This window comes from Mizuhopecten yessoensis, unplaced genomic scaffold (genome assembly GCF_002113885.1).
Source record: "Mizuhopecten yessoensis strain PY_sf001 unplaced genomic scaffold, ASM211388v2 scaffold9355, whole genome shotgun sequence".
In the NCBI taxonomy this organism is placed as follows: Eukaryota; Metazoa; Mollusca; class Bivalvia; order Pectinida; family Pectinidae; genus Mizuhopecten; species Mizuhopecten yessoensis.
Genome location: NW_018408006.1, coordinates 203,495 through 222,532, shown reverse-complemented (window position 1 = coordinate 222,532; position 19,038 = coordinate 203,495). Strand labels below are relative to the sequence as shown.

The 19,038-nt window shown below is 36.7% G+C and overlaps 3 protein-coding genes across 3 annotated transcripts in view; 1 reads left to right on the top strand and 2 right to left on the bottom strand.

Moving 5' to 3' along the window:
• Positions 1-6,172, top strand: part of LOC110457870 — an 11,674-nt gene extending 5,502 nt beyond the window's left edge. Inside the window, exons 2-3 of the mRNA XM_021509318.1 lie at positions 2,003-2,080; positions 2,757-6,172. Coding sequence (XP_021364993.1) covers positions 2,003-2,080; positions 2,757-3,667 — 989 coding nt within the window. The 3' untranslated portion in view covers positions 3,668-6,172. The remainder of the gene's footprint in view (positions 1-2,002; positions 2,081-2,756) is intronic.
• A 4,353-nt stretch (positions 6,173-10,525) lies between these two features.
• Positions 10,526-19,038, bottom strand: part of LOC110457866 (integrator complex subunit 5-like) — a 41,208-nt gene continuing 32,695 nt past the window's right edge. Inside the window, exons 21-22 of the mRNA XM_021509315.1 lie at positions 16,933-16,975; positions 10,526-11,026 (exon numbers count right to left, since the gene is read on the bottom strand). Of these exons, the coding sequence (XP_021364990.1) occupies positions 10,932-11,026; positions 16,933-16,975 (138 nt within the window). The 3' untranslated portion in view covers positions 10,526-10,931. The remainder of the gene's footprint in view (positions 11,027-16,932; positions 16,976-19,038) is intronic.
• LOC110457868 (zinc finger BED domain-containing protein 1-like) lies at positions 14,099-16,865 on the bottom strand. The gene is made up of 3 exons (XM_021509316.1): positions 15,257-16,865; positions 14,730-14,959; positions 14,099-14,544 (listed from the first exon to the last, which is right to left on the bottom strand). The coding sequence occupies exons 1-3, from the start codon at positions 16,594-16,596 to the stop codon at positions 14,165-14,167; spliced, it is 1,950 nt and encodes a 649-aa protein (XP_021364991.1). The 5' UTR covers positions 16,597-16,865; the 3' UTR covers positions 14,099-14,164.

Here is a 19,038-nt window from a genome sequence, read left to right as displayed (position 1 = left end):
AATATTACATGTTAATAACTTGATTGGAATTATAACCTTGAATTGACAGTTTGATACTTTGAAAATTTTGAGCCAGCCCTACCCCCAAGGGCTGTAGGGTGGGGCTCAAAGGAGTCAGTGTGCTAAAATTTCTTCATTTTCCTTGTTAAGAATCAGAGGTGCTAGTTTCAAATCCTTTTCAGTCTGAAATCTGTATGCTAGATATTGAGTAAGGTGGTTTTATTGTTTTTTGTCACTTTGAATAATATTTCTGTTCATGTTAAAAACAAAATCAACTCTCTGTATTAATATATCAGGTGACCGTTAAGGCCCATGGGCCTCTTGTTTAATCAATGAGTCACATGTGTCCATTTTTCTGTACTTCAGGAAACCGGCTACCTATTTCACTACTGTGAAGTTTTTCAAGAACGATAACTCTTACATGCAATTATCATTTTTTAATCGTTTATAGATAATTAATTTTACACAATTTCAGCATTGATGAAATTGATATACATTTATGCGATACTAATCTATGTCACTATCATTTATATTGACATTACTTTGCCAAAAAATGTGTGTTTCATTTTTTTTTCAAAATTCACTCTTTTTTACATAAACTTCCATTTAAAATCCTGAAAATTTTCTTTACTTCAAAGCAATATAACTACAAAATTTGAAGAAATTCTACTGAGAAATGGCGACACAATCCTATTACCTTCAGGACATGCCCGGTTTGATTTGTTTGTGTTTTACATCCTATTAACAGCTGTGGTCATTTAAGGACATGCCAGGTTTGATTTATTTGTGTTTTACGTCCTATTAACAGCTGTGGTCATTTAAGGACATGCCAGGTTTGATTTGTTTGTGTTTTACGTCCTATTAACAGCTGTGGTCATTTAAGGACATGCCAGGATTGATTTGTTTGTGTTTTACATCCTATTAACAGCTGTGGTCATTTAAGGACATGCCAGGATTGATTTGTTTGTGTTTTACATCCTATTAACAGCTGTGGTCATTTAAGGACATGCCAGGATTGATTTGTTTGTGTTTTACATCCTATTAACAGCTGTGGTCATTTAAGGACATGCCAGGATTGATTTGTTTGTGTTTTACATCCTATTAACAGCTGTGGTCATTTAAGGACATGCCAGGATTGATTTGTTTGTGTTTTACATCCTATTAACAGCTGTGGTCATTTAAGGACATGCCAGGATTGATTTGTTTGTGTTTTACATCCTATTAACAGCTGTGGTCATTTAAGGACATGCCAGGATTGATTTGTTTGTGTTTTACATCCTATTAACAGCTGTGGTCATTTAAGGACATGCCAGGATTGATTTGTTTGTGTTTTACATCCTATTAACAGCTGTGGTCATTTAAGGACATGCCAGGATTGATTTGTTTGTGTTTTACATCCTATTAACAGCTGTGGTCATTTAAGGACATGCCAGGATTGATTTGTTTGTGTTTTACGTCCTATTAACAGCTGTGGTCATTTAAGGACATGCCAGGTTTGATTTGTTTGTGTTTTACGTCCTATTAACAGCTATGATCATTTAAGGACATGCCAGGATTGATTTGTTTGTGTTTTACGTCTTATTAACAGCTATGGTCATTTAAGGATGTGCCAGATTTGGTTTGTTTGTGTTTTACGTCCTATTAACAGCTATGGTCATTTAAGGATGTGCCAGGTTTTGGTGGCGGAGGAAAGCCGGAGTTCCCGGAGAAAAAACACCAACCTACGACCAGTACCTGGTGACTGCCCCACGTAGGCCTCGAACCCGCGACCCAGTGGTGGAGGGCTAGTGGTAGCAGTATGTCAGACACCTTAACCACTTGGCCCCCGAGGCCAGTAATATCTGGCAGCGAGAGCTTATGTAACTTTATTTGAAGCACACTAATTTTGTGTATAATAACAATAATAATATATTTTACAAGTTTGTTTCACTTCACATTTCAGTACTTAGGTTGTAAATGTATCAAAATATTTAATAGATTTCTTAATATACATTTCTTTCAGAATCCCAAATCTTCTTGATTGAGACCTGTCTAGTGAACAAAATGAGGTTACGTGTTAGAAGCTGTTTCCGAGTGAGAGGTAACATTTGGCTTTATTTACACTGTGTAGTACATGTATTAGGTAGTAGATCCAGGACTGAGGAAAAGTCTCGGTCAGACTTCAACTTTCCATTGACAAATTGTCCTTAAATTTTAACCACTTCTTCTTTGGAAAATTTTGTGTATTGTTTTGGTTTGATTTTGGGTAAAAACAGCAAAACAAAAGAGATGTTTTGGCATATTTCTAGATTTCCACAGGTCATTGTGATTAGTCAGCATTGATAGCCTGCTATATAATAACAATAAACACAAAATATTTATACATGTATTTATTTAGTGAAATATAAAAAAGCAATCATAACATAATTTCTATTCAAACAAATCAATAAATCTATTCAGTTCTCCAAATATTAATCAAACACTCCTTTCAAAGTAGCAAAATATGTGTAAAACTTAAGTTTCAATGTCATAATGTGTAAAAAGATATGTACTACATTGGATTATCTCCCCTGAAATATGGTAGATTTTAACTATGGATTAAAATACCTACAGATGCAAAACATTTCATATTGGCCCCCTCCCACTTTTAGGCACTGATTTTGTATTATGTAAAGGTCTATAGTTTACCTTCGATGTGTAGAAGTGTTTAATTACCAGACATGGAGATACAGTTCTGAAATATGTCGGTGTGATACAGTTGTGTTATTGTTTAACAGGTGTGTACCAGATGACAGGCTACCTTCTCCTGTTCCTGTTTATGTTGCTTACCCTACAGCTTCGGGACACCATGTCCGACTGTACGATCTTCAATCTTCAAGGTACAGTCTTCTTCCGCCCTCGTCCTCACTTCTTCTGCATCAAGTACAGTGGTAACCTTGGAGACCAAATGTTTCAGTATGCTTTCCTGCTGACACTGCGCATACGCTACAGTGCAGAAATTATTCTTCCTGCTGATAATATACTCACTCCAGCATTTGATATTGTTCCACAAAATGAATTTATTCTACAATACTGTGACTGTTTTACCAAGAGAACTCAGCAAGAGACTAAGTATGATTTTGATCCATCTCTATTAAATGTGGACATTAACTTTGAAGGCAACTACAAAAGCTCAAAGTATTTTGAAAGCCAAGTTGATGAAGTTCGTTCCAGTTTCCACCCTAAAAAGTGGATCACGTCTAAAGTTCACCAAGAACTGGATAAAGTAAGACTAAAACATTCGGGTAAGAACTCCACTGTAGTTGGCATTTATCTAGGGCATCCTGTAGAGATATTTGATAAAGCCAGTGTGGAGAACTTCCTACAGAAAGCAATGCAGCTATACAGGGATCATTATACCAGTGTGATTTTCATTTGTGTGATAAAGCAAGGAGCGAAAACAATATGGATGAATTATGAATTTGTACGTCTAAAGGATGTATCGGTTTTAGTGGAGACTCGGGAGGAGGTTGTGCTTGGGCTGCTGGCGGGCGTTGATCACTCTATTGTGCTAAATGAGTCCTTGGCCTGGTGGGGGGCTTGGTTGGCTCGTGGGAAGGTGGTCTACTACCAGGACAGCCCAGTCAGTACTGGCAGCACCCACTCCGACAACATGAAGTACCCTCCCAACTGGGTCGCGTTAAGTTAACTCTCTATTATAAACCCCTACAGTTACCTTACCTGAACCAAAGGGCTCAGTAAGCTTATGCCATGGTGCAGCGGCTCTCATCAACCTTGCCTTTCAAATACTGTTACTTATGAACATCTGAAAGAATTTGGACTGTTGGCATGGAAAGGGGAGTGCCCATAAGAGGAAATGAGGGGTAATCTTTAAAAGCACTACTCCTCGATTACAATTGAAGGCATTTTGCCCTATTTGTTTTAATTTTCTGATTTTTTGATATTTTATTTAAATTGACAATAGTTTTTTGACTGTTTCATTAATTAGGGAAGTGTTGGTTATGGTTGTAATAACATTTGTACAGTATTTCTGTAATTAGGCAGTGTTCCTCCCCCTATAAGCGTCCGACTCCTTTTTTGGGAGGAATTGATACTATATAGACCCCCTCCCAGACCTGACCAGGCCCAATGATTAAGTTGTATTTATACAGAGTTATGTCTGGTGATCATGGCTGCACTTCAAAGCTTCCACCACACTGGATTGTTTTTACATGTCCTTATACTGATAACAGTTCAAGGTATAAAACCTCTTCTATCATATCATTTCATCATCCTAACAAGTGCCCTGAGCATTAGTTATGGAAATTATGGTTATTTTGTTATCCCGAGAACCAGAAATGATACTAGTTGAACAGTTTTATACTCAGCACTTGATACGTCACTTGCTATCATGTCCTTAATTCAGAGAAACAGATACATTACTAGATCAAAACCTAAAAACACTGAAGATCTCGGTGGTTTCTTAGTCCGTGTCATATTTATATTACCTTCCCTCGTCTTTGTTGATACCATTGTTGTTAATATGTAAATTGAAATAAAGATGTTTTGAAAACAGAGTGATCAAAGTAAAACATGAACTGAACTTCTACCAAACTGATCCTTTTGACTTTGATAAAGAAAGGTTTGACTGTAGAAATTAACTTGTTTTTAACTTACTTGATGTTGATATTCTTGATCATGGACAATATTTATATGGAGAGAACTAATTTTTTACTTGTTGTAAATAACTCATCTTGATCATGGAAATATATTTATATTTTAATTGCTTGATGATTGACCAATATTTATCAGGTGGTTTATCAAACAATTTTAGTAGGTATGGGGAGGTAAATGAATTTGATCATTACATACCGACTGTCATTGTTTTGGTAACATTGTATAGTAAATCTCACCCTAATTGACAGGTGATCTATCAGATATAGTCCTCTAAATCTGACCCTAACTGACAGGTGACCTATCAGATATATAGTCCTCTAAATCTGACCCTAATTGACAGGTGACCTATCAGATATATAGTCCTTTAAATCTGACCCTAACTGACAGGTGACCTATCAGATATATAGTCCTCTAAATCTGACCCTAACTGACAGGTGACCTATCAGATACATAGTCCTCTAAATCTGACCCTAACTGACAGGTGACCTATCAGATATATAGTCCTCTAAATCTGACCCTAACTGACAGGTGACCTATCAGATATATAGTCCTCTAAATCTGACCCTAATTGACAGGTGACCTATCAGATATATAGTTCTCTAAATCTGACCCTAATTGACAGGTGACCTGTCAGATATATAGTCCTCTAAATCTTACCCTAATTGACAGGTGATCTATCAGATATATAGTCCTCTAAATCTGACCCTGATTGACAGGTGATCTATCAGATATATAGTCCCCCTACATCTGACCCTAATTGACAGGTGATCTATCAGATATAGTCCTTTAAATCTGACCCTAACTAACAAGTGACCTATCAGATATATAGTCCTCTAAATCTGACCCTAATTGACAGGTGATCTATCAGATATAGTCCTTTAAATCTGACCCTAACTAACAAGTGACCTATCAGATATATAATCCTCTAAATCTGACCCTAACTGACAGGTGACCTATCAGATATATAGTCCTCTAATTCTGACCCTAACTGACATGTGATCTATCAGATATAGTCCTCTAAATCTGACCCTAACTGACAGTTGACCTATCAGATATATAGTCCTCTAAATCTGACCCTGACTGACAGGTGACCTATCAGATATATAGTCCTCTAAATCTGACCCTAACTGACGGGTGACCTATCAAATGCTTTTGGCAGTGGTACTAGGACCTTAAGTGATTTGGCAGATGAAACAAACATTATATCGAGGTTTTTGTGTACACAGAGTCTTAGAATTCCAGCCATTAAGTGTTTTATTTGTTTACACCATGTTTTAAATAATTGATATTTTGTATGATTTGTTAACATAAACATTGTACATGTATTTCTATTAAACATCCATAGGAAATATATGACTATCATATGAACATATACATTGTATTACATTCATAGACATACACATTGTATTACATTCATACAGACATACAATGTATTACATTCATACAGACATTCAATGTATTACATTCATACAGACATACATTGTATAACCTTCATACAGACATACATTGTATTACATTCATACAGACATATTGTATAACATTCATACAGACATACATCGTATTACATTCATACAGACATACATTGTATAACATTCATACAGACATACATTCTATTTCATTCCTACATACATACATTGTATAACATTCATACAGACATATACTGTATACATTCATACAGACATATATTATATAACATTCATACAGACATATATTGTATAACATTCATACAGACATACATTGTTTTACATTCATACAGACATACATTGTATAACATTCATACAGACATACATTGTATTACATTCACACAAACATACATTGTATTACATTCATACAAACATACATTGTATTACATTCATACAAACATACATTGTATTACATTCATACAGACATACATTGTATTACATTCATACAAACATACATTGTATTACATTCATACAGACATACATTGTATAACCTTCATACAGACATACATTGTATTACATTCATACAGACATATTGTATAACATTCATACAGACATACATTCTATTACATTCCTACATACATACATTGTATAACATTCATACAGACATACATTGTATTACATTCATACAGACATACATTGTATTACATTCACACAAACATACATTGTATTACATTCATACAGACATACATTGTATAACATTCATACAGACATATATTGTATAACATTCATACAGACATACATTGTATTACATTCATACAGACATATATTATATAACATTCATACAGACATATATTATATAACATTCATGCAGACATATATTGTATAACATTCATACAGACATATACTGTATAACATTCATACAGACATACATTGTATTACATTCATACAGACATATATTGTATAACATTCATACAGACATATATTGTATAACATTCTTACAGACATACATTGTATAACATTCATACAGACATACATTGTATTACATTCATACAGACATATATTGTATAACATTCATACAGACATATATTATATAACATTCATACAGACATCTATTGTATAACATTCATACAGACATATACTGTATACATTCATACAGACATATATTATATAACATTCATACAGACATATACGTATCGTAAACGTAAAAATACATGTATTTTCATAAATATGTTTACTGAGGATGAACTCCAGCATTCCAGTGTTGAATCAGTCTCAAACTGTATCTTTTTGTGTGCTAGGAATATTTGAGCTCATAAGTGTGTTAATTCTTGAAGAGGTCAAATTCAACATGAGTTTAATATTTAAAATACAAAGTTTGAATACTTAGATAAAATGAAGCGGGTATATATCTTTGTGAGTTCATTCACATTTCCTCAGTCTAGTTCGACCTTCTAATGCAGTTTCATTGGACCTCTTGATGGAGATTCAATACCGGTAAGCCTCTTTCATTGATAGCAATCCAATTAATCTATAAATACATTTTTGTTATGAAATACACTGAGAGTTTGATATGTTGCTAGATGTGAAATTTAATAGTAAAGATGAAATAACAGTTCTCATTCTAAATGTCAAAATGTAGTTATAGTTTGATATTTGACACCAGCGGCGTTGGAGATCTATGTTTAATGACCAACTTTTGTTGACTGATTTTCAGTTACTGCTGTTAAAGCTAAATTCCTCATCAATCTAATTAAAACCAGATCTTAAATTCCAAAACTTTACGTTACAGTCAAAGTTGGACACAATAACAAACGCCGTTTAATACCACACTTTTGATTGGTCAAGATATTTTGTCTGGCCTGACTTTCATTGCGTGGTCAATGTTCAAGCGTGGAGTATCTGAGTGGAATTACAGATCTGGTTCAAGCGTAGAGTATCTGAGTGGAATAACAGATCTGGTTCAAGTGTAGAGTATCTGAGTGGTATTACAGATCTGGTTCAAGTGTAGAGTATCTGAGTGGAATTACAGATCTGGTTCAAGCATAGAGTATCTGAGTGGAATTACAGATCTGGATTTAATCAGCTTGCCCATACATATGTATTACATGTATTTATACACAAATATATAAGATGATCATGGAACATCATTAATACCTAGACGAAGGGCCACAAATCTCAATTTGAGCAATATTTTGTATTTCTGTGGTAATCTTTTTTCCTTGCTGTATACAGTGTGATTTAACTATTATGGAACTTGCTTGAGCTGACAGGGAAGCTGTTGTGTATATATTAAACATATCTGACATATTTTTTGATGTCTTTTTTTTTGGCAACAATGTAGCAATATCATCTACAATAATGTCGGGATCAATGTAGCACCCTCATCTACAATAATGTCAGGATCAATGTAGCACTATCATCTACACTAATGTCAGGATCAATTTAGCACTATCATCTACACTAATGTCATGAACAATGTAGCACTATCATCCACAATAATGTCAGGTTCAATGTAGCACTATTTTTGGCAACAATGTAGCAATATCCTCTACAATAATGTCAAGATCAATGTAGCACTCTCATCTACAATAATGGCAGGATCAATGGAGCACTATCATCTACAATTATGTCAGGATCAATGTAGCACCCTCATCTACAATAATGTCATGATCAATGTAGCACTATCATCTTTAATAATGTCAGGATCAATGTAGCACTATCATCTACAATAATGTCAGGATCAATGTAGCACTATCATCTACAATAATGTCAGGATCAATGTAGCACTATCATCTACAATAATGTCAGGATCAATGTAGCACTATCATCTACAATAATGTCAGGATCAATGTAGCACTATCATCTACAATAATGTCAGGATCAATGTAGCACTATCATCTACAATAATGTCAGGATCAATGTAGCACTATCATCTACAATAATGTCAGGATCAATGTAGCACTATCATCTACAATAATGTCAGGATCAATGTAGCACTATCATCTACAATAATGTCAGGATCAATGTAGCACTATCATCTACAATAATGTCAGGATCAATGTAGCACTATCATCTACAATAATGTCAGGATCAATGTAGCACTATCATCTACAATAATGTCAGGATCAATGTAGCACTATCATCTACAATAATGTCAGGATCAATGTAGCACTATCATCTACAATAATGTCAGGATCAATGTAGCACTATCATCTACAATAATGTCAGGATCAATGTAGCACTATCATCTACAATAATGTCAGGATCAATGTAGCACTATCATCTACAATAATGTCAGGATCAATGTAGCACTATCATCTACAATAATGTCAGGATCAATGTAGCACTATCATCTACAATAATGTCAGGATCAATGTAGCACTATCATCTACAATAATGTCAGGATCAATGTAGCACTATCATCTACAATAATGTCAGGATCAATGTAGCACTATCATCTACAATAATGTCAGGATCAATGTAGCACTATCATCTACAATAATGTCAGGATCAATGTAGCACTATCATCTACAATAATGTCAGGATCAATGTAGCACTATCATCTACAATAATGTCAGGATCAATGTAGCACTATCATCTACAATAATGTCAGGATCAATGTAGCACTATCATCTACAATAATGTCAGGATCAATGTAGCACTATCATCTACAATAATGTCAGGATCAATGTAGCACTATCATCTACAATAATGTCAGGATCAATGTAGCACTATCATCTACAATAATGTCAGGATCAATGTAGCACTATCATCTACAATAATGTCAGGATCAATGTAGCACTATCATCTACAATAATGTCAGGATCAATGTAGCACTATCATCTACAATAATGTCAGGATCAATGTAGCACTATCATCTACAATAATGTCAGGATCAATGTAGCACTATCATCTACAATAATGTCAGGATCAATGTAGCACTATCATCTACAATAATGTCAGGATCAATGTAGCACTATCATCTACAATAATGTCAGGATCAATGTAGCACTATCATCTACAATAATGTCAGGATCAATGTAGCACTATCATCTACAATAATGTCAGGATCAATGTAGCACTATCATCTACAATAATGTCAGGATCAATGTAGCACTATCATCTACAATAATGTCAGGATCAATGTAGCACTATCATCTACAATAATGTCAGGATCAATGTAGCACTATCATCTACAATAATGTCAGGATCAATGTAGCACTATCATCTACAATAATGTCAGGATCAATGTAGCAATATCATCTACAATAATGTCAGGATCAATGTAGCACTATCATCTACAATAATGTCAGGATCAATGTAGCACCCTCATCTACAATAATGGTGTATCACTACATGACGGATGTATCACTACATGACATATGTATCACTACATGACGGATGTATCACTACATGACGTGTGTATCACTACATGACTGGTGTTTGATAATAACACCCAAATTAAAATTAATAAGAAAGTCATACAATTATATGAATATTATGTATCTTTATTAAATAAATATGATATTGTCTACAATGTCAGGTCACATCCTTCTTCCACGGTACCATGTACTCTATATAGACTGCTGTATCATCAGTGGTCACACTGTTTATACTTTCTTCCTTGTTGCTATGGAAATGTCCGGCCTATATAAACGTCCTTCCTCCGCATATCGTTCCTTGTTGCTATGGAAATGTCCGGCCTATATAAACGTCCTTTCTCCGCATATCGTTCCTTGTTGTTATGGAAATGTCCGGCCTATATAAACGTCCTTCCTCTGCATATCATTCCTTGTTGTTATGGAAATGTCCGGCCTATATAAAAGTACACCGTTTATCACTCCTTGTTATTATGACAACATCCGGCCTATTTTAAAGTGCTTTCTCCAATTATTATTCCTTAAAGAACCTGAAGAAGAGGTGGCCCATTTTGTCTATATTACTGTGGAGGATAGCTCTCACTACATCTGTATGGCGGGTTTCACAAACTGAAATGACAAGCAAAACTTTTATAGAGTGTTAAGTATACTAAAACAAACATGAAGTATGTAAACAAAATATATACCTGGATAATCTATGTTTCCAAACCAACAATATCTAACGCACACCACTGTAAGTAGCTGAATAATGTCTAACACACCTATATACCCCCACTATCGCCCATGTACCTTATCAACCCCAGTACTGCCCATGTACCTAAATACCCCAAGTAATGCCCATGTACCTAAATACCCCCAGTACTGCCCATGTACCTGTATACCCCCAGTAATGCCCATGTACCTAAATACCCCCAGTAATGCCCATGTACATATATACCCCCAGTAATGCCCATGTACCTAAATACCTCCAGTAATGCCCAAGTACCTAAATACCCCCAGTACTGCCCATGTACCTAAATACCTCCAGTAATGCCATGTACCTAAATCCCTCCAGTAATGCCATGTACCTAAATACCCCCAGTAATGCACATGTACCTAAATACCTCCAGTAATGCCCATTTACCTATATACCCCCAGTAATGCCCATGTACCTAAATACCCCCAGTAATGCCCATGTACCTAAAAACCTCCAGTAATGCCATGTACCTATATACCTCCAGTAATGCCCAAGTACCTAAATACCCCCAGTACTGCCCATGTACCTAAATACCCAGTAATGCCATGTACCTAAATACCTCCAGCAATGCTATGTACCTAAATACCCCCAGTAATGCCCATGTACCTAAATACCTCCAGTAATGCCATGTACCTAAATACCTCCAGTAATGCCCATGTATCTAAATACCTCCAGTAATGCCCATGTATCTAAATACCCCCAGTAATGCCCATGTATCTAAATACCTCCAGTAATGCCCATGCACCTAAATACCCCCAGTACTGCCCATGTACCTAAATACCTCCAGTAATGCCCATGTACCTATATACCTCCAGTAATGCCCATGTACCTGTATACCCCCAGTAATGCCCATGTACCTATATACCCCCAGTAATGCCATGTACCTAAATACCTCCAGTAATGCCATGTACCTAAATCCCTCCAGTAATCCCATGTACCTAAATACCTCCAGAAATGCCCATGTACCAAATACCACCAGTAATGCCCATGCACCTAAATTCCCCCAGTACTGCCCATGTACTTAAATACCTCCAGTAATGCCATGGACCTAAATACCTCCAGTACTAGTGCCCATGTATCTAAATCCCTCCAGTAATGCCATGGACCTAAATACCTCCAGTACTAGTGCCCATGTATCTAAATCCCTCCAGTAATGCCCATGTTCCTGTATACCCCCAGTAATGCCCATTTACCTATATACCCCCAGCAATGCCCATGTACCTATATTCCTCCAGTAATGCCCATGTACCAAATACCTCCAGTAATGACCATGTATCTAAATACCTCAAGTAATGCCCATGTACCTGTATACCCCCAGTAATGCCCATGTACCTAAATACCCACAGTACTGCCCATGTACATGACGTGTGTATCACTACATGATGTGTGTATCACTACATGATGTGTGTATCACTACATGAAGTGGCTGTATCACTACATGACATGTATCACTACATGACATGTATCACTACATGACGTGTGTATCACTACATGACATGTGCATCACTACATGATGTATGTATCACTACATGACGTGTGTATCACTACATGACATGTATCACTACCCAGTACTGCCCATGTACCTGTATATCTCCAGTAATGCCCATGTACCTAAATACCCCCAGTCATGCCCATGTACCTATATACCCCCAATAATGCCCATGTACCTAAATACCCCCAGTACTGCCCATGTACCTAGATACCCCCAGTACTGCCCATGTATCTAAATACCCCCAGTACTGCCCATGTACCTATATACCCCCAGTAATGCCCATGTATCTAAATACCTCCAGTACTAGTGCCCATGTATCTAGATACCCCCAGTACTGCCCATGTACCTATATACCCCCAATAATGCCCATGTACCTAAATACCCCCAGTACTGCCCATGTACCTAGATACCCCCAGTACTGCCCATGTATCTAAATACCCCCAGTACTGCCCATGTACCTATATACCCCCAGTAATGCCCATGTACCTAAATACCCCCAGTAGTGCCCATGTACCTAAATACCCCCAGTACTGCCCATGTACCTATATACCCCCAATAATGCCCATGTACCTAAATACCCCCAGTACTGCCCATGTACCTAGATACCCCCAGTACTGCCCATGTATCTAAATACCCCCAGTACTGCCCATGTACCTATATACCCCCAGTAATGCCCATGTACCTAAATACCTCCAGTACTGCCCATGTATCTAAATACCCCCAGTACTGCCCATGTACCTATATACCCCCAGTAATGCCCATGTACCTAAATACCTCCAGTACTGCCCATGTATCTAAATACCCCCAGTACTGCCCATGTACCTATATACCCCCAGTAATGCCCATGTACCTAAATACCTCCAGTACTGCCCATGTATCTAAATACCCCCAGTACTGCCCATGTACCTATATACCCCCAGTAATGCCCATGTACCTAAATACCTCCAGTACTGCCCATGTACCTAAATACCCCCAGTACTGCCCATGTACCTATATACCCCCAGTAATGCCCATGTACCTAAATACCTCCAGTACTAGTGCCCATGTATCTAAATACCCCCAATAATAATAATAATTGGAGGTTCTTATATACCGCTTTATCACAACCTAGTTTGTAGGTCGTCTCAAAGAGGTTCACAAATTATTATCCGTGGTTATAGGGCCTTTGCAATACTGCCCATGTACCTAAATACCCCCTGTACCCATTCACCCCCAGTACTGTCCCTGGTACCTATATACCCCAAGTATTTATATATATTTATCGCCAGTTAGTAGGGGTGTAACGATACAGCAAAACCCATATTGCGATATATTGCGATATTGGAGAGTCATATTGCGATACGTATTGCGATACACAGAAATAGCAGAAACTGTCAAAACGAAAAGGTAAGTACCTGAAATAAGTGTAATATTGTGTTGACCTAGTACTCATTTACAACAACAAACAATCCTGTTTAATTTATATGCATTTATTGCTTGAAAGTTAGTAAGTTACTGGAAGTTTACATTGATCAGTGGTTTACATATTCTTTTTCAAGAATATCAACTTGTCCACAACATCAGGACTCAGCTGTGACCTTTGGGCAGTAACAATATCCCCTGCAGTTGAAAAGATTCTTTCAGATGGGACTGATGTAGCTGGGATGCATAATCTACACTTTGCAATTAATGATAGAAGGGGGAATTGTAATTCATGCATTTTCCACCAATTCAATGGGTCCTGATCCATGGGAAGAAGTTCCATTTCTTTGTAACATGCAACTTCATCTGAAGCTTTCTCCAACTGGGATTTAAATACACCTTCCTCATGTTTGACAAATATGACATCACTCAAAATGGAGGAGAGTCCAGGAGGGCCAGAAGTATCCATTTCAGCTGCAGCAGTTGACTCATCTTGACCTGAAATTAAAATTAAGTCAAAATTGAGAAATGTCACATTTTATGTTTTTTACAAGATAAAATGATTTGTTTGTGTTATTTAACTTATTTTATTTTTAATTTTTGATAAATATATTTTGTAACAAAATTATAGCTTCATGTATTGATTGGTGAATTTATCCATTTTGTATTTTAAAATTATTTACTCTGTGTGTCTTCTTGTAGTTGTGGTAAATTTGGTAATACTGGGCCTGGCTGAACCGATCCAACTTGTTCAAGTCCTGGTTCTGTTTTGACTTTGATGGGAGTAGCACTTCCTGCAATCAGTGACAACCTGTTGTAAACCATGAACTGCTCATCTGCAGGCCTGAAAGACACTTTAATTCTTGGGTCTACAGCTGAGCATTCCTCAAGAAAATCAGTAATGGGAGTATACCTGAAACACAACAGTGGAAGTTGGAATTGAAAAATGAAAACCTTTATTGAAAATTGACAATTGTTTATAATTTTAGATTGAAAGAGTGAAATGAAATAAAAATTTAAAAAAAAATGAAATCTGACATGTACTATTTTAAATAGCAATTCATTTTATTTACTGTTCAATACCATAAATTTAAGATTAATAAACTATCAATGCAATGTTTGTGTTTGTAAAATTGTTTTTAATTGAAATTTTCATGGCTTATATTACAAATATAATAGTCAATAGAAATATTAAAAAAAATTAATTTACCTTTCTGATAAATCAGAAGACATGGCATTCTTCATCTGTTTAATTATGTTGGAGTCTGATTCTCTCTCAACAAGTACTTGGGTCAACAATTTCTTTTGTAATGGCAAAATAATAGACACAGTAGGGAGTTTTTCAGAACACAGGACTTGTGTAATTTCTCTCAAAGGGCGTAAACATTCCATGATTTCCTCTGCTAATCTCAGGTCATCACAGCTCAGTGTAGAAACCTCATGTTGATTTCTTTTAATATCTTTACACATCAAAGCAGCAAATATTGCTGGTTGCAGGAGCAGGTATCTTTCCAGCATGTCTACAGCAGAATTCCATCTAGTACTGACGTCTTGTACCAGTTTCATTTCTTTCAGGCAAAGTAGTTTAGTTTTAGACTTCAATACAGCAGCTGCTGTAGTGCTTCGGTGGAAAAATGAAACGACTCTCCTCACACGTCCAAGAATCCTAGAAACAGAGTTTATTTTCAGGGCTTTTTGTGCTGCGAGGTTCAAAGTGTGAGCATAGCAACCAATGTGTGGTTTACAGTCAGCCTCCCTAGCTGCCACCAACATGTTTGCGGCATTGTCCGTTACCAGTGGCACATAGGGTTTTTTAGGAATATTCCATTCATTGATAGCGGTTGTTAGAACATTAGCGATATTAATACCTGTGTGGCTTTCCGGTAGAGCACGGGTTTGTAAAACAAAGTTTTGTAATTTCCAATCCTTGGTGATAAAACTTGATGTGACTGTTACATAAGATTCTGTCGCTCTACTGGTCCATCCATCTGTTGTCAAAGCAACAGTTTCAGATTTTGACATACTTTTCAAAACATTTGACCTTACTTCTTCATAAAAGTCAGGAATAATAACTGTTGAGAAATGAATACGCGAGGGTACATCATAACGAGGATCAAGCACTTTCATCAATTCCAAAAATCCTTCGTTAGATACGATGGAAAAGGGACGCAAGTCTTTAACAATGAACTTTCCAATGGCAGCAGTAATTTGCTTGTACTTCTCAGACGTTCTACTATACTTAGATTGCGAGAGTTCAAATAAAGTTTTCTGCTTACCACCACTAGTACAAGCAGTACCAATCGACGACTCGAATGATTTTTTTGCACTTTTTCCAATGACTGTCATTTTGTGATGGCGGTCCAAATGCACGCCCAGATTGGTTGTTCCGCCACTGTACTTCACCTCTGTTCTACATTTTTTACACACGGCGACGCCCGGTTCAACGCTTGTTTTTTCCTTGTATTGCTTCAAGCCAAAGTGTTGCCATATATCGGACTTAGCCTTCTTATTAGGAATGATGCTGAAGCTTTCGTCCTTTTCCTCCGCCATCTTTCCCGCGACTACTTTCGTTTTCGCTCGCACATGCGTGTTTACTGTAAACACACTACCGCTTCCGGGACAAAAAACAAAAACGTCGAGAAAGCGCCTACGACTACTTAGCTGGTTTTATTGTAATTTGATCGTAATGTGAATGAAAAATTTCAAAATAATTCATGGAGAATAAATATCGAAAATACCGGTATATGGAAAATCGTATTGCAATACATATCGTTTCTCAGCTGTATCACAATATACCGGTATACCGGTATATCGTTACACCCCTACCAGTAGGCAGTACTGCCCGTGTGTACATATGGTGATCTAGTGTCATTCCTGGGTACCTACCTCGTCGCTTAGCTTCCTCTGGGTCCTCTGTGGGAGGATTTTCCTGTAATGGTCACATAAAAGCTCTATGTTACTGACATTCACAACAATTTACATGTAGTTCCCAAAATAAAATGTCATGGCACTTTGTAGCATTCATCTGTTAATTTGACCTCTTGTAGGAATTTCTGTTACAAAGAAAAATCTGTTACAAAGAAATATCTGAAGTCCATACTGAACTTTAACACTTTGTATAGGCATGACCTTCAATTATGAAACAAAGCAATGCTCTGGTAATGATAGCAGACAATTTGACCTCAATAGCCTTTTATGACTATGATAAATCAGATTTGTTTCCAGGTTAGAAAAAAAGATGAAGACAATGCAATTAAAGAATCTCAAATCCAAAACAAAAAGGAACAACACATGGACCGAGAGGAAGTAAAAAGTAACAACACATGGACCAAGAGGAAGTAAAAAGTAACAACACATGGACCAAGAGGAAGTAGAAAGTAACAACACATGGACCGAGAGGAAGTGAAGAGTAACAACACATGGACTGAGAGGAAGTAAAAAGTAACAACACATGGACCAAGAGGAAGTAGAAAGTAATAAAACATGGACCAAGAGGAAGTAAAAAGTAACAACACATGGACTGAGAGGAAGTAAAAAGGAACAACACATGGACCAAGAGGAAGTAGAAAGTAATAAAACATGAACCAAGAGGAAGTAAAAAGTAACAACACATGGACCGAAAGGAAGTAAAACGTAACAACACATGGACTGAGAGGAAGTAAAAAGTAACAACACATGGCCTGAGAGGAAGTAAAAAGTAACAACACATGGACTTAGAGGAAGTAAAAAGTAACAACACATGGACCAAGAGTAAGTAAAAAGTAACAACACATGGACCAAGAGGAAGTAGAAAGTAACAACACATGGACCGAGAGGAAGTAAAGAGTAACAACACTTGGACCGAGAGGAAGTAAAAAGTAACAACACATAGACCGAGAGGAAGTAAAAAGTAACAACACAAGGACCAAAAGGAAGTAAAAAGTAACAACACATGGACCAAGAGTAAGTAAAAAGTAACAACACATGGACCAAGAGGAAGTAAAATGTAACAACACATGGACTGAGAGGAAGTAAAAAGGAACAACACATGGACCAAGAGGAAGTAGAAAGTAATAAAACATGGACCAAGAGGAAGTAAAAAGTAACAACTCATGGACTGAGAGGAAGTAAAAAGTAACAACACATGGACCGAAAGGAAGTAAAACGTAACAACACATGGACTGAGAGGAAGGAAAAAGTAACAACACATGGACGGAGAGGAAGCAAAAAGTAACAACACATGGACCGAGAGGAAGTAAAGAGTAACAACACTTGGACCGAGAGGAAGTAAAAAGAAACACATGGACCGAGAGGAAGTAAAAAGTAACAACACATAGACCGAGAGGAAGTAAAAAGTAACAACACAAGGACCAAAAGGAAGTAAAAAGTAACAACACATGGACCAAGAGTAAGTAAAAAGTAACAACACATGGACCAAGAGGAAGTAAAATGTAACAACACATGGACTGAGAGGAAGTAAAAAGAAACAACACATGGATTAAGTGGAAGTAAAAAGTAACAACACATGGACCAAGAGTAAGTAAAAAGTAACAACACATGGACCAAGAGGAAGTAAAAAGGTACAACACATAGACTGAGAGGAGGTAAAAAGTAACAACACATGGACCGAGAGGAAGTAAAGAGTAACAACACTTGGACCGAGAGGAAGTAAAAAGAAACACATGGACCGAGAGGAAGTAAAAAGTAACAACACATGGTAACAACACATGGACCGAGAGGAAGTAAAAAGTAACAACAAATAGACCAAGAGGAAGTAAAAAGTAACAACACATGGACCGAAAGGAAGTAAAACGTAACAACACATGGACTGAGAGGAAGTAAAAAGGAACAACACATGGACCGAGAGGAAGTAGAAAGTAACAACACATGTAAAAAGTAACAACACATGGACCAAGAGGAAGAAAAAAGTAACAACACATGGACCGAGAGGAAGTAGAAAGTAACAACACATGGACCGAGAGGAAGTAAAAAGAAACAACACATGGACCAAGA